This window comes from Melozone crissalis, unplaced genomic scaffold (genome assembly GCF_028551555.1).
Source record: "Melozone crissalis strain CALT ecotype California unplaced genomic scaffold, PUWL_Pcris_2 ptg000002l_1, whole genome shotgun sequence".
NCBI lineage: Eukaryota > Metazoa > Chordata > Aves > Passeriformes > Passerellidae > Melozone > Melozone crissalis.
Genome location: NW_026535780.1, coordinates 13,833,298 through 13,850,561, shown reverse-complemented (window position 1 = coordinate 13,850,561; position 17,264 = coordinate 13,833,298). Strand labels below are relative to the sequence as shown.

At 33.8% G+C, this 17,264-nt stretch overlaps 1 protein-coding gene across 4 annotated transcripts in view; it reads left to right on the top strand.

Moving 5' to 3' along the window:
* The window catches only part of CSMD3 (CUB and Sushi multiple domains 3), a 586,421-nt gene that overhangs the window by 388,362 nt on the left and 180,795 nt on the right, over positions 1-17,264 (top strand). For all 4 annotated transcript variants that reach the window (XM_054290025.1, XM_054289307.1, XM_054288554.1 and 1 more), the window contains one exon: positions 16,227-16,418. In XM_054290025.1, coding sequence (XP_054146000.1) covers positions 16,227-16,418 — 192 coding nt within the window. The remainder of the gene's footprint in view (positions 1-16,226; positions 16,419-17,264) is intronic.

Genomic DNA, 17,264 nt, shown 5'->3' with positions numbered 1-17,264 from the left:
TAAATGAGAGTACAAAGTGAAAGATATTTTATTTGTAGTGACAGAGTGCTTCTGCTCCATCAGCTTATTTTTGAAGCTGTGAATAGAGGTTTTAATCCTTTGGCTCCAAGGTATTTTTGCCATTTTACTAACTTCCTCTCTTCCAGACCCTGTTTGAGAGATTCTCACATGTGTGTTTCCATTATCAGACATGCTTTTATGTTTAATGTTGAAGCCAGAGAGGGAGACCAATATGCACTGGACTTATTTAGGCAGTCATTGAAGCTGAGTGGAAAAATAGATGGATGCAGAATAATAATGGAGTTACAAGGAAAAATGGATAGTACATGGGAGTAAAGTTATAAAACAGCTACTGATGCATTTACATTGATTTATGTGAAAGGAGGGTTTACAAAATTATCTGATAGGCATTTTATTTGTTTCTCCATGATGTTGCAGTCTGTTGAGTTCTAACGACACTAAAGAAACCGAGAAGTTTTAGTGCCTCAGCAAAATTTCTCTTTGTCTTTAGTCCAGATTCTCAAAATCAGAGTGATCCTTCTCAAACTGTTGATGTGGCACAGTTGGGGTGTATATTCTCAGTAAAAAAACAGAGGTGTTTTGTTTTGTTTTGTTTTGTTTTTTTCTTAAAGTAAAGATTTTAAAGTAATGTGCAAATAACTACACAACCTGAATAACACTATTGCTCTATAATAATAACATATTATTTCACTAACCAAAAAAGAGAAATATTTGAGTAGATGGAGGAAAGAGAAGAACAATTCTTTGCAACTTTGTTCCAAGTATTCATATACTTTCTTTGAGTACATAATATTGTCTGAGTAAAACAGATGGTGTCTTTATACTCTAGCTACACTGTAATTAACCAACAGAAAGCTCACACAAGGGAGGTATCTGCTTTTACTTTCCTCTTGCCATTTCGTGAAGTAAGACTATTTAACTGGATTATTGGCCCTTTTACCTCAAGAGGAATGTTATTCAATGACAACAGATATTTTATGTTCAAACTCATTTAAGACTTTGAATGCTTTATTTTCTTCTCTATTATGCTCTTACCCTTTAAATAAAAATGTGTTTCCAAAAATGGTTTAAACCTTCCTATTAGTTCCTTACAGTGTTTTATTTCATTTTATCAATTGTTCTTGCACAATTTTGCATCTGTCATTTAATGAGCAAAAATTATCACCACTGATAATGTGGTATAATTGATATTTTACTCCTCTATAAGTCATCCAGTATAATCAGAAAAATAATTTTTGTCTGGAGATACAAAAGGCAGGTGAGATAGCATCCTTCACCAAATTAAAGGGTGGATGGAAAAACCTAAAGATGTAATGTTATATAAAAAGTAGAAAGAAAATTATATTTAATTTGTATTATGTATTAAAGCAGGTAATATTAGAATTGTTTCTTTCTAGGGCTGCCCAAAGCAATCCTTTAAAAGTCCTGGAAGTTGTTGTTAATTTTTTAAAATTTAGAGGATCCAAAGGGAAAAAAAAATCACAATGAGATTTTTCTTGCCCGTTATGTTAATTAGTCTATTTTTTTTCTTTTTGTCAGCTTGCCTTTTTGTGGAGGAAATAAACCCCAAAAGTTTGTTTTTATCTGCAATAGTAGAACTATTTTGATGGTTTAAACATTCATAATCTCTTTCTGTAAGAAAATAATCACAGAATCATTGAATGGTTGGAAGGGACACTAAAGACCATCCGGTTCCAACCCTCCAACCCTTTTGCCATGGGCAGGGACACCTTTCCCCAGAGCAGGTTTCCCTGTGCTCCATCCAGCCTGGCCTGTTGAACACTGCCAGTTGTGGGTCACCCCCAGCTTCTCTGGGCAGCCTGTTCCAGTGCCTCACCATGCTCATAGTAAAGAATTTCTTCCTAATATGTAGTGTAAACCTGCTCTGCTTCAGTTTGACCCTTGTCCTGCCGCTCCATGCCCTGGTCAAAAGTCTGTCTCTGTGTTCCACGTAGGCTTCCTTCATGTACTGGAAATCCACAACTAGGACTCCTTGTAGCCTTCTCTTTTCCAAACAGAGCAATCCCAGTTCTCTCAGCCTTTCCTCACAGGGGAGGTGTCTTATCTCTCTAATCATCTTGGTGGACTCACTCCAATGGGCTCATGCCCTTTCTGTGCTGGGGACCATGAAGCTGGATGCAATACTTCAGCTTGGGTCTCACGAAGTCAGAGTAGAGGGCTAAGAAATTATTTCTTTTATGCTAAACTAAGGAATACTGGAGATTTTTTTATGGTTGACAAGGATGAATTTTTAAATTTAACAAAATTGTGCATTACTTTGAGAGGAAGAAATAAAAATGGTGAATTTCAGATGAAATAAGAGAACTCAGCCTGATTGTTCTTCTCTACTTTCCACCAGTTATCCAAGGCTAGTGAAAGTATACAGCTTCTTTTATACATCTAATGTAAACAAAGAAATTAATGACTTCACGTCATCACTAGGCATAGCAGAATTTTGGTCTAATATTTCTTTTATGTATCTTTATGTCTTTCATTTTTTGTATTGGACCTCTGCAAATTACCAGAACAGTATCTCTTAATTAAACATTACAGCTTTTCAGTTTCTGCAGTCTTCTTTGAGACTTCAATGAAGTAACATGATAGAAAACAGAGCCCACAAATCCTGAAAATCAAAGTAGCAAAAGATGTATAATAAAGCAGAATATTTGAAAAACTTTGTATATATGTGTAAAAGGAAAATAAGAACCTCTGGTGATTCAACAGTAGACAAAAATATGTGGATTTTGGAACATGTCTAAATGGCATGTGAATGCCTATGTAGCTATAGAACAAATGCCAGAGGTCTAACCTTAAAAAAGTGTGAAAAGTTGACAACAGGCCAGTAGCAATATGCAAACAGGAAATGCCTGTTGCAGTATATTTTCTCTCAGCTGAAAGAGACAGAGCATGGGGAGCCCAGTACATACTGGAAAAACACCAATTAAATCAGCAGTAATTTTTTTTTGAACGGTAAATTCTGCACAAAATAGAAAATTAAACCTTCAAGACAAGTGAAGAGAAAGTGAAGGGGACAATCATGTCCTTGCCAGAGACATGAGCTGTATTTCTCAGGGTCAGAGCAAAATATGAGGCAGAGTGAAACATTTTCATCTGTTGATATCACTTCATGTCACCAAGATTAAAGTAGTAGCTGTGAAAAAAGACAGAGAACTGAAAGTAGAGTAAGAACACTAAAATGTAAAACGTTTGCTGATAAAAATTGTGTGCATGTTTAAAATAATATTTTTAATAACTTTAATATTTCTGAAGTGTGTAATATTAGATCAGATCCCAATGAAATTAATAAAATCCTTTCCACAGATTTCAATGGCCTTTGATTCTGGTATTACAGGAAAGTTTTCTCTCTGCTAACTTTAACATTTCAGGTGCCATTTAGCTTTCATGCAGAAAGGAAGGATCTGTATTCATCTTTAGCAGGCCATAATTTCACCACTAATGGCTGCACTACTGAATCAGCATTACAGAATACATTCTGCTCAGATCTCAGAGTGCAGTCACATTTCTGACTAATTAAGCAGCATACAGGATAGAGCATTTTCGAGTATTATAATGCAGTCAGTGCAGAACTAAACTGTAAATATTTTTTGAGTTTTAGAAGGGTTTTGTAAATAGATGCTCTAGCAGTATCTCTTATATAACAGGATATGCCTTAAAATGCTTGGATTTACTGTCAAACTGCAGCTAGCTGCTCCTTCTTATTTTAAGACTGGATGAACAGCCCTTTGGAGTTACTTGCCTCTATATACTATAGAAAAAGCCTAGAACCCTTGAGGCAGATACCTGCTTGCATGACTAAGTCTGACAATATTAATTTCCAGTCTAGAATTATAATGCATCATATTGGTTGCATTGATTACTGTGATGATTAAATGCTTGCAAGTCAACTTTCTATATTTATGATTTATAACCGCAGTGTCTTCTGAATGTTTTGTGTTCAATTTTTTTCTTTTATTTCTTTTTTCTGTTATTGTTTTTGGTTGTTTTCATTGTTGTCTTGTTTTTTGGTGGGATTTCTTTTGTTCAAAGACAGACCTATTAGCCACATTCATATTTAGGAAGATTCTTTTGATGCTGAACACCTTCCTGTATTTCTATTTTTTTTTTCTTTTCTTCAGTTTTCCAGTAACAAAGATCTCTACTTCTGATATATTTACCCTGAAGGTGATTTGCAAATGCATATGGGGAATTTTACAGGTTTCTTTCTCAGAATGCTGTTTCCTACCACTGCTGGTATAGGGATCACTTCCTGATATAACTTTTTCATTTTTCTGAAGTCACTAACATAGGGTTTATTTTTCCTTGTGTCTATTCCATAGCAGAAAGAAATTTTAATCTAAAATATTTTCACACTCTGGTTTGCTGATTTCTTTCAACTTTGAGCAGAATCCTTTGGATTTCTAGATTTCAGGAGCACTACTTTCCTATCAGAAATATCTGTGGATGTCCACACATGTAAATTTAGCTCAGTGGTTTCATTTTAGGTTTGTAGGAGGTGGTATTGGTGTGCATTTTCTTTTTTGGTTTCTGGATTTTTTTTGTTTGATTTTGGGGGTGGGTTTGCTTTGTTTATAGCATCAAGAGGCTTTAAAAGAAAGAAACCATTTATTAGATTTGTTTCCTTCTATTGGCTGTTACCTTTCTTTTAAGAAGCAGATATTAGTAAAAGGAATGACCATTTATGTCTTTCAATAAAACAAAATTCATTCCTGTCACAAGTTTGTAAATGGCAATAACTTAGTAGCTGCCATCTCTCACTTCAGTAGCAGAGATGGTATGTGCATTTTATGCAGGCAAATACTATGAGTTAATTCTTCCATGTAAAATGCCTTGGTAATGACTTGTAGCTAGAGAGACCTGGAGTTATAGTATTAATAAGTGACAGCTGAAAGGAGATATCAAAAGAAATTGGTGACTTATAATTACATTGTAAGTATTTTTAGCATTATGAATAAACAAATCCCTCTCCACCATGTCACCATAAAAGTAACTTCTTTTAATTATATTTGAGATTAAAAAACCTGATTTTTAAACCCCATGCAGTATAGTTTGTCCAAACCCTGTTCACTTCTATGAATAGAAAGTCTACTCACCTGTCCTAAATTTACATATGTAAAGTTGACTTTGTCTGACTTGTGACAAGGCATTTCAGAGAGATCAAGCTGATAGGGTTCCAAATTTCAAATGTTGTGTGTCTCAGACTAATATTTTAATTTCATATTTTAATTTTAGATGTGGAAAAGCTATTCATTAAATCTGAAAAATCTGATGCTATGTTTTCTGTAAAAGAATTATAAAATTGAACACTCTGCTTGAAGTTTCTGGATAAAATTTTCAGTTCCGATGAGTTATTTTAATTGCAGAAGAAGTCCATTACAAATATTTGTAATTGTGTACACAGAAATGTAAATTTGGAAGTGCAAAATTTTACTTATGTGGTTCTTAATATTATAAATAAAATTACTTTTCTGTTTCAGAAAAGGTTCCCTAACTTCCTTATATTTTTTTCCTTTGGTTAATCCAATCTCTTTCATTGAAATTTTAGTAAACTATTGATCAAAGTAGAGCACCAGACAGAAAAATATTTATTAAATGATACAAATCCTTGAAATTGTTTCAACTAAGACACTTTGAAGATTTAATTAATACCATGTATTGTATTTTCTGTTTCGTATTAGTCACTAAAAAATTGTCAATAGTATACAGCTTATGCTATTTTGTGTACCAGGTAATTTCCTGATATTTAGGTGTGACACCAACAGAAAAGCATTACAATTTGGTCTATATCCACATACATAAGGGTATGATTTTATTCAAAGTATCAAATCATAGAATGAGGATATGAGGAAGACTGGTGATCAAATAACCTGTGCTTTTAATATAGTTTGCCTCTTTGGGGCCAAAATTATGTGACTCCATTGATTGGATAAGGAGTATAATCTCAATTAAGCTTTCTTTCCTTTGTATTTCTTTTGCTACAAATAAGTGGAAAAAACTGTATGGGACTAAGACCTATCATGTTTTGTTTTCTATGTACAAAAAAACATAACCCAGACCCCTTGTCTTGTGAAGAATTCACTAAGGCAATTAGTGTCTGCATTCATATGCTAGATTGATTACTCATCAGTCCACAATTGCAATATTATATAGAACATCAAGCAAAATACTGTGGGACTGACAAATCCATAATTTGAGGCTTATGTGATTTATTTGTACGAAACCGCGCACAGGTGACAGGTTGCACATCATTAAATGTACATGGAGTTCATTTCCTTACAATAAGTTCTGTACCTAGGAGAACAGTATATTGAGCTGTTTTTGCAGAATTCTCCAAAGTGGTATCTTGCTAAGTATTTGATACAAAAGACAGAAGAAAACTGTGGAATTGACATTCAACCACATGACTGGGGAAGCCATTTTCCAATGGGAGATAAATTGGATGCCATAGTTATTATTTTCTCTGTTGTCACTAAGCAATTTTTTCATTCATTCTTGTTGATGCTACTTTGGATATAGATATTCTGTTCATAATTTTCAGTATCATTAGTTTCCTTTGTTTATCATTCATGTGCCATCCTTTATAGATACATGCACATGCATGCATGTGATGGGATCTTTCCTGCAAGTACAGGTACATCATCAGGACTCTTACCTATTTTCTACATTCAGATTGCAGTAGAGTTCACAAATGTACAGGAAGGGCAACTCTTTTGAGACTTATCTTCTGTTTCTCCAAGGTCTTAGTCTCTTCTCATTTGAACATCTCTCCTTTTTAGTCAATGAGTGTAAGTGAAGTGCATATTCTATTTTATACAATCAATATCAAAGGAAAGGAAAGTGTCTTGGAGGTTTTATTCCAAGCTTGTAATTGACTGAACATCACATAAATGCATCTAGAGAGAAGTAATATTTTGAGAAAATGGCATGCATATATATATGCATAATCATTAGTGTTGGAAAAGACTTCTGAGATCATCAAGTCCAACCATCACGGTAGCACAAACACCTGCCATAGTGGAGTTGACTTCAAGTGTGTCAGTTTATTGTCTGTTCCTACATTTCTGGCCAGGGATACCCATTTTGTAACATAGTAATATAAAAGAGAGAGATTTTTGCTTCTATTTTTTTGTCAAGGAAATTATATTTTTTCTTTATAGCATTCCAGTAATCTGCCTGATCTCATAATTGACAGATAGAGCAAAGACTCTTGGCTGATGATTGCTTGTCTTTCTGTCCTATGTGTATGAATGTGGAAAAAAATTATTTGTGGGCTGGTGTCTTCAATTACAGGCTGGACATACTCTCACATGCAGTCTGAGATAAAATTCATTTGCAGAGATGAATTTTAAAATCTTGCTAAATATGTAAACATAGAATATTTATTCTTATTAATATTCCATTGTTGTTTTGATAAAATGTAATATGTACAATATTAAAGAAAACAGAAGCTATTCTTTGACAGTGTTCTTTAAATTTTTCAAGTGACTATAGTATAATACTTCCTTCAACAGAAAAAATTATTGCCTTTGCAAAGAACAACGTAATTACATTCAAGTGTATGGACAGAATATTACCAAATGATGAGGCAAATTCTGCATCAATGTCAAACTTATCAATTATAGTACACCCTCCCCCCATCCCCCCCAACCCAACCCAAGCAAACAAATAAAAAGAATGTTTGGAAAAATTTTACAAAAGTAAAAAATTCAGACAGATTAGAGATTTGACCTTATCTTTAGAAACTATCAAAATATTCTCGGTGTTTTGAAACTATAAATCTATAATGCAAATATGCAATTTATGAAACTAAAAGGCAAAATAAAAAAAATTAACTTTTAACATAGGAACAATCTCCCCTTCTCTTCAGAAGATTTCAGTTAAAGGAAAAGGCAAACCAGAAGTGCGGTTCTCTGTGGTACAACCATATCCTGAACAGTTGCAACAAAGGACACTATTCTGCAGACCACCAAATGAAACTCACACATTTTACCTCAAATCATCTGAAAAATCTTTTTAATAGAAATGTTATTAAGAACTGAATTACCATTAGTAAGATTTTTCACTGCATGAGCAGCCCTTGTGTGTGGTCCAAGGTTGTCATAATTTCTTCTTTTTGAGAAGCTATTTCTGTTTCACTGTTTTCACATGTATACATAAAGGAATATGCAGTCTGAGATAGTATAAAAATTTTAAAAGAACCAAAATGTTCCAAAAAACCCCAAGCCCTAAACATGCAATCTAAATGAAATGAGGTTTTTCAAAATCCTTTCCAGCTGGAATGCATTGCCAGCATGATTAGATATTGACACAGTATCCATTTTCTATTGATTTTCAGAAATTATCTGAAGCCATATGTCAATTTATTTATTTGGGCCTGAGTTTCACACTCATTGCCAAAGCTCTGAGCAAATACTTAAGAAATAATACCTGTTCCAAGCTGGAGAGTTCATATTATTGGAAAAAAACGATTATTACTTATGAACTGGAGATAAAATAACTCTTAAGGTTTCCAATAAGACACACTAAGAAAGGTGTAGTGCTTTGGATGGTTTTAGCACTAGTATAAATTGACAAAACAAAAACAATATGAAAAAGTAAAATTATCTCATTAAACCAATGTCATTTAGCTCCCTAAGAACTACAGTGAATCTAGTAGTACCATCCATAACCTATCCTTTCTGATAACCTATCTCTACTCCTATCTGATAGTAAAATCAGATAAAGATCCTTAAGAAAAATCTTCATGTCCACTGTTGCCCTCTTCCCCCATTTACCATCCCCACCCACACCCCCAAAAAAGAGGCTATACCAGGTTACAGTGTAAACAAGAGTTTTAAAACAAGTTCAGTTGATGTCTGAGATGGGGTCAAGCTGGTGAGGAGTCTTGTTCTGACTGTTGGTTGTGGAGTGTGTGGCCATGAAGGAGCCCAAGCTTTGGTTGTGCAAGTGTGACTGCCAGAGTTGGTCCAAAGATGGTTGGATGGGGAAGTTTCCTCAGCACAGAGACCTGCCTATACAACCTAGAAAACCTGGTTATGCAGGATGTTAAACTTCTTCATTGAAGGGATGTGTTGTCCAAAATGAAATTCTGATTCTTTGATTTATTCCTAATATTTTCCCATTTTAATCTTCAAACAATAACTGACAAACTTAGATAGAGTCCATGAAGTCATGCAAAATCAACAAATGGAGTCTGTGGTTAGAATTTACTTAAGAATTACAATGACCATGCTTCTAAATATCTGTTAGATCTACAGCAGAAAGGAGAGCTAAAAATAGATTAAAGAAATGCTATCAGCAGTGCTTCTGTTGGTAGAAGACCATGAAAATGCTGTAGGTAATTTGTTCTTTCTTTTTCAGGAAAATTTATATAGAAGGTTGGATTTAAAATAGCAAATACCAGGCTTACCTGGTTCTCAAACAGCATTAGAGATTCAGGGAGACTGCAGTGTCCATATGGGTAAAGGTATGATGTGGGTCCTGAGACAGCTTGAATTGTGAAGGTATTTCAGGTTTGATTCAGGCTGACCAGCAATACTAGAAAGCCTTCATTTAAAGTGATAGGAGTTTGGAAGAATATGTTGGTTTAATAAGTTTATATTAATATTGTTAACATGATTTGTGTTTTGAGGGCCCTGAAATTTGGAAGGCTTGAAGCTACTGACATGACTGTGGGCTCTGGAGAAAGAAAAAAAATAAAAGGGGAACAAAAGAAAAAAAAAGAAAAAATAATTATTTTTTTCCTTATTTCTTCAGCTTTGCAATTCAGACTCTTTAATTATATTTGACTTGGCATGCATTAGGACATAAAATTTAGAAATCACTGTTAACACCAAGAAATCTCAAGACATTTATTATGTTGTTTCCAGCATCAGTGGAGTCTCTTACAACCTTGTCCAACTTTTAATGCTATGTTTCAAGGTATCTTTCCTCCATGAAATTAGAGCTGTCCTTTTAGAACATTTCAGTCACCTGCTAAATTGCCTGGACTTATGAACTATCAGAAACTTTTTGAACCTGGTAGTAACTTATGGCTTTTGAAGCAGGAATAATCAATTTAAAATATTTAATTATCTGATTTATGGATTAAACATATTTTTTCCTTATTGTTGAAAAGATGTATCAAAATTTTTTTATACCCCACATAAAGGACACTTGTAGAAAGATCTGTGTTTACATCTTTTCTGGGTATGATTGAATGCTGGTTTAATGGTTTCTGTGGCTCTGTAGGAGCATTTGCACAGTATTGTACAGCTCATAAAGAGATGATTCAGGATCATCTCCCTCATCTCTACTGCTCAAAACATATGAATCTGTTCATATGAATACTCTTAGGAAAAATTCAAACAAGTTTTGAGTGGAAGGGAAATTAATTTTTTGCATGGCTTGGCTGCCAAGATCTAAACAAGATTCTGCCCCACTTTATTCAAGTCACCTAGCAGGAACTGTGTAAGATAAACAACTTTCCAGAGTAAATACTTCTGCCTGTGCAATGATATTTGTTTTCTGTAGGATTGGTGATCTCATATTCAAAGTCTAAATTAGAAAATATGGTTATATGGCTATCTGAGATATTAAGTCTCACGTGTGGGTCCTTCAGGTATTTCTGTGTTAGCACATCACACAGAAGAACTGAGAGGAGCTGATACACGGATTGAAACAGCTGGTAATGAACCACTGCTGGCAACACTGTTTAGAGATATTCTTAGTTCAGAGTCGTTCTAGCGTAGTTCAGTAGTGTATCTTCAAATTTAGCTTCATCCAAATGAAAACAACTCATCTGCTCCAAAACCATGCCCCACTGCAAACCAAAACACAATCTGGAGTTTTATTTTACAAACATACCCAGCTCAGAAGTGTGTAATAATTGTGTTGAAACACTTTCTGTCACTCTGACCGTGTAGAGAGACACACAAGCTCTGTGTATCTCATATGTTCACTAATCTCTCACCCACTGAACAGTTTGAGCATGAGCTGTGTTCATCCCCATCCTGGAATTTGTGATCAAGAATTGTCTCTTAATTCTTTATCTAGCCCAAATTGTGTGACTGATTGCATTTGATTACTCTGAACTAGCAGTGCCAAGAGAAAAAATAAAATAGGTTTCTGCATTTTTCTCTCTTCATTAGAGAAAAAAGGCTCTCAAATGATCACTTACAGGTTTGTGCTACACACAGAGTCACTCTTGCACCTGTTATGCTGTATATATTAGGTAATAGACACATCTGAGGTTTGTCCATTTCCCATAAAAAATGTTTTTATAGGAACTTAATGTATTACATTCACAAATCACAGCTTGCTAGTTATTCAAGACAATATTTCCTACTCTGAGTTTCCAATCATTGTAATAGAATAAATCATGAGGTATTCTTTTCTTACTTTATCAACTCTAATACATCACAAAGAACTTTAGTGCTCATACATGAACTTATGGGGAACTGTGGTAGCCCAATCTTTATTTTGCAGAAAGCTCTCAAGATTGCATTGCAGGTAATCAGGCATATATAAAGGCATTATTCCCAGAATTTTTGCTTACTCCAGAAATTTTCATGGGGAATGATGTGATCACTTCAGTGATTGAGGTGCCTGAATATATAACAGAAAAACAATTCCACTTCTTTTACTGGAATATACAGTTCATAAACAGTATTGACACATTAAAGAGATAAAAAAAACAGGCTGAGGATAGGTAATGAAAAGAAATATTAAAAAGTAAACAGATTAAAGAGGCAAAAAGAGTTGAGAATGGATGGCAGAACACACAGATAGCCTCTCTGAAATAAAAACCTGTAAACATACACAGCTTTTAACAGTAGTAATGATGAGCTAGAGTCAGGCACATGAAAGAACCCTTATGGCTACAGCAGACATAACAGAAATTCAGTTTGAATATATGGGGAATATATGTTAGGTCTCAAATGCATTAATTCTATAATTGCAAACAGTATCAAACAGTATTGAAATATTCTTTCTCCAGTCTCCTTCTTGCATAACTATTTTTTAATTTTTTCCTCAAAAAAAAAAGATATTTATGTGCTTCAGGATTCTTATTCTGACAAATTTATTTATAAAAAAAATATCCACCTCCTCTTTGAGGTAAATATATGACAATAACCAAGTAAAAATGGAATTTACCAACATATTTAATATTAAAATAGAGACTACACATCTAATAAAAAATATTAATACATCATTTCTATCTCAATTAAAAAAAATGAAATGTTTCCTTCTGTTCCAGTGGATGAGAACATTAAGTGTCAATATTAAGTAAAAGTTTCTCCCTTATGATACTGATTGTAGAGGGAATCTGGGGAACAAGCTTATTAAGAAGACACCTAACTTTTGTACGGCCAAGATGAAATTAAATTAATGAAACAAGTTGATTTAGACATGTGCTTACAAAGCAAGATATATGGTGTTCAGAAATACCATGAAGGAATAATTTATTTATGTTCCAATCTCCATGTAGTTGTGGAACTCTGGATACCTTCTCTTCATTTATGCTCCTTAAAATGAATTAGAGAGGGGAAAAAAAAAAAGAAAAGTAAGGAAAAGTAATTTCCTAAAAGTAATTTTTAGGAAATCTGTAATGCCCACTTATTTCCACACAAAGTATGATGACATGCAAGAAAATCAAACAAACAAGCCAACATGTATATGCATATGTATGTGTATATATATATATGTATACGTATGTATGTATGTAGATATATACCATAACATATGGTCAAATTTCATATATATATATAATTCTACCATAATTTATATACATAAACCTTTACCACCATTTAAAATTACCATCAAAGTCAAATAACAGCTGAAATTTCGTATCTAAATCTCTCAGTTCCAGTTGTTGAAATGCCCCATGGAGGTAGGTGTATAGGTTGAAATGGAGGTGAAAGACACAAATTTTTTGCTTTAAAATAAAAAAAATAAGTAGATTGTTATATAGATAGAAATTAAACATTTAGAGAAAAATGTGTTTTAAAACCTTGTATATATATTTGAATTTTCTAGTATGCATGAGGCTGAGGCTATTTCCTATTTTTACCCTACGGCATCTCCAAAATCTGTTTGAAAAAATGTACTAAGTGATCCACGTTAGTAGCTTTATAGCTTTACAGTGTGCTTTCACTAAGAACTCATCACTGTTTTATTATCCTGATGATGATATTTAGGATAATGTCATGCAACTACATGAATAAATAAATCACATATCATGTAACAGCTGTATAATGAAGGTTTTTTCCTCTCTTCCTTTAGGTAGCACTTTAGGGAGAAGAGAGAAGCAAAATTTCCCACAGATTTTAGGCAAATCTAGCCTAATAAATGATTATTTATTTATGATAAATCAAAGTATATTCAGTACTTTTAATGGCATGATGCATTCTTTCCCTTTCTTGCATTCTGTTCGTTCAGAATAAGTTTTTTATCAGCCTGTTGAGAAGTTTACCTGGTCTGTCAAACCAGTTCATAAACTCTTCAGTTAGATTTCATACTTTTAATACAGCCTTTCAAAATGCTGAACAAACTCAGAAAAAAATGAGAATTACACTTCTAGAAATCATCTACTTAAAATTCTAAAACCCAGATGATGACATAGTGGGAGCAGAGAAGCTCTCTTAAGCTCTCTTTTGCATTCTAGTGTTCTAATGCAAAAAACAATCTTAAAGCAATGGCTTTGTTTTTAAATTAGATCTGTGTGTATTTAGTGTGAATTAGAAAAGTTTAAAAATATTCATGGAATAGTTAAAGTTGGAAAGTACCTCTGAAGACCTCTAGTCCAATTCCCTGGTCACAAAACAGTCAAACAGTGTTTTCCTTTCTACATCTGGAGTTTTGCTTGTTGCATCTTCTGATTGCTATCTTTGTGCTTTTGCTGCACATGTGCTTCCTAGAAAGGCTTTTGTCTTCTCTATTCCTTTTCCATAAAGCTGCTCTCTGGTGAATTCTTTCTTGGGATTCATTTGTCCCAGATGAATTTCCTTTTTAGAACCTCCTGAAGTTTGTCTCAGGCTTTTTCTCCAGCCTACTGAGACCTCCCTAAATAGCATCCCTGCACTAGAGCATATCAACTGATCAGCCAGTGTCTGTAAACTTGCCAAAAGCTAACTTTGTCCCATTGTCCCTATCTTTAATGAATATTGAAGTCAACAACCACCCCTGAGAGACACTGCTGCTAAACAGCTCCTGCCTAGGTTTTGGATCATGGACCCTCTTTGAACCTGGCACCCCAACCTGTTTTCCATCCATTTCATACTCCACTTTTCCAATCCATGCTTCATGAATTTGGCTGCAAAGCCAAAAGACCAGGAGGTGTGTTGAGCAAGCGTGCAAGCATGCAAGATGACTGCTGTACAAGGCAAATAAGGGTAAGGTTATAAGTTTGGGGCACAGATCTCATCTTATAAAAGTAATTTGCATAAATATTAGTAAGTGATTAAAATACCCAAAGAGATTGTATCAGAAATTCCTATGTGGCCACTTCATGTCTTTTTCAGCCATATCCAATTTTTTTTCAGAATTATGTAATCTAGTAAGAGCAATATGATGAACAGACAATAACAAGTTTCATGCCAACATTGTCTCTTTGGGCCTTCAAGACTGATTGCAAATTCTGAGTGAGAGTCAGCCCCCATTCTTCTGGAATTACATGTTTTAGATAAAGCAGAGAACGGTTTTTCTTTTTTATGGCAAAATTCAAGGCAGATGATATTAAAGTGGGCAGAACACAGTAAATTTAGTAATTTCATAGCTTAGTAATATTTTTTTCTAAGTTTAAACCCAGGAACATATTTAAAGATACAAACAAATAGTCATGATAGTGTCTAAAGCAGAATTGTTTTAAAATTGCATGACGATATTAAAAAATAAAACTATCTTTAATTTATTATGAAACATTTAAAAGAAATATATATTTAATATTTGAGGACTAAGAAGGAAAATTTTCCCCTTCTGCTCATGCTTGATTTTTTGAGAGAATTTATTTGTGGGGATTTTTTCCCTATAGTCAGTACTTCCTAGGTTTAAAAACAACCCCATAAAAATCCCAATTTTTATACAGCTATAACTGTATTGCACCAATTATATTTTTATTAAGTATGTCTCAGAAAGGAATGTCCTTAGAGAGTTTTTTTTTGTTTTGGTTTGGTTTTTTTTAAGATAAATACAGTTAAGACCAAAATTCGCTCTTCAAGAACATTGTAAATACAAAACCCAGACACATTTTGGATGAATAGATTGCTGTCTGCTGGTATTACCTTCCCAGAAAGAGGGCATCTGAATTAAATCTCAGTACTGCCACTTTGTGTTTATGTTACACAGATTGCTGAGCTCAGTGGGACTAGTTCCACAGGCAAGTCTGACATTTGGTATTTATTTGTAATACATATAACATGTTTCTGTTCCATAATGTTAGTAGGAAATAATATTTACTTGAATAAATATTGATGTACTTACTTTTTGCTAAAGCTTACATTTTAGTTTTAGTGCACAGTTTATTATGTTGATGAAGAGTAACATTTCTTTAAATTTTTTATACTTTTTTGTAATCGTTGTGATTGTACTTCATCTTAATAATAATCCATACTGATGTATAATATATAGCTGTACATTGTCTCAGAGTAAATCCATGTGTATTTTTTGTAATGATTTCTTTATTATTGCTACAAAAGTCTTGTGTTGTAGATAGGTCATATGCAAGGGTATAGATATGTGTGATCAATAAAATTCTCTTCAAGGTCACAGCTGAGTGTTACATCATAGATACATTTATGAATTTTAGAATTATGGAGAATTGAAGATGTATGCAAGCATACCTTAATTGGAAAACCTCGAGTCCTTAATCTGCTTTTAATTTTATTCATATTAAAAATTGCTCTAAGTTAAAAGTACTAAATGTCCAGGGTAATAAGAAATCTCCTCCTTTCCTTTCTGCATGCTGCAGTGCTTCACAGAATGAAAAAAATAACTAAAAGAAAAATTAGGCAGTTTTAATAACTGCCTAATTTAAAGGAGATAGAAAAAAATTAATAGTATAAAAGCAGCAGATTTTTTCATGATTTCTCAGCAATTTTAAGTGATTAAGAAAATTTTGAATATGCAGAGCTTCCTGATTAGAAAAATGTTACAAAATGGATTTATTTTTTTTTCAAAAATGTATTTATATTTTTTCACTGTGTTGTTAGGTTCTGTAGCGACTGCCTGTCGTGATCCTGGTGTCCCCATGAATGGAACTAGAAATGGTGATGGAAGAGAACCTGGAGACACTGTCATTTTTCAGTGTGACCCTGGCTATGAACTTCAAGGAGATGAGAGAATAACCTGCATCCAGGTAGAAAACCGGTACTTCTGGCAGCCAAACCCACCAGTCTGTATAGGTATGCCGAAAAAAAATTAAATAATGTTTTCTTAAAAATAGAAATCGTTAAGTAATGAATTACACTGTTCTAGGAACTTGTTTAAAGAAAATGCATGTACTGCACATCTTAAAAATGATTTTACATCAACCTCTGATAGTCATAACCAAAACCTTTCCTCTGCAGTCGTTAGTATAATAGTTCTCATGCTCTCCCTCTCAGGGCCATCTCATTTATAATTTGATGATCTGGGACAGAAAAAGCCAGTCAGTGTCAGTGACTATTATCCTTGGTAGTGTGTTCTTGGACAAACATTGCGGGGAGGAATTCGCCAGAGATTACAACTGCAAGGAGCTCTGCAAAGCTTTCAAACACTCTCCTTCATTTAATAAACTTATCTTGACCTTAGCTGTTACAAATGAAATCTGCATTCTATTTGCATATCCTCTGTATGCGCACTGTCTACCTTGTTCATGCATAACTGCCGACAGGTGTTTGCAAACACTACAGTACTGACTTGGTGTTTTGGCTATTCTACTTAAGGTGTTAACGTATTATTTTCTCTGTTCTTACTCTCCTTACTATGCCTTCCTGAGTCATGTGAGTTTATGGGCTTGAAGACAAGAACTGTCTAGACTATTTTCTGGAAGACTGCAGTAAAGAAACATTTTATTGCTCATCTCTTATAATTCTTACATGTGAAAATATGCATTTTATAGTAATGGTGACTGAACATCCGTAAATATCTAAGTGAACAAGTAAAAGGAATTCTAGGGCTCTGGGCCCTAAAGTTAAAATATTTTTCTCTCATGTTTGCCTTATTTGATATTGCTGTTTTTAAAATATATATCTCAACTGAAAAATAAT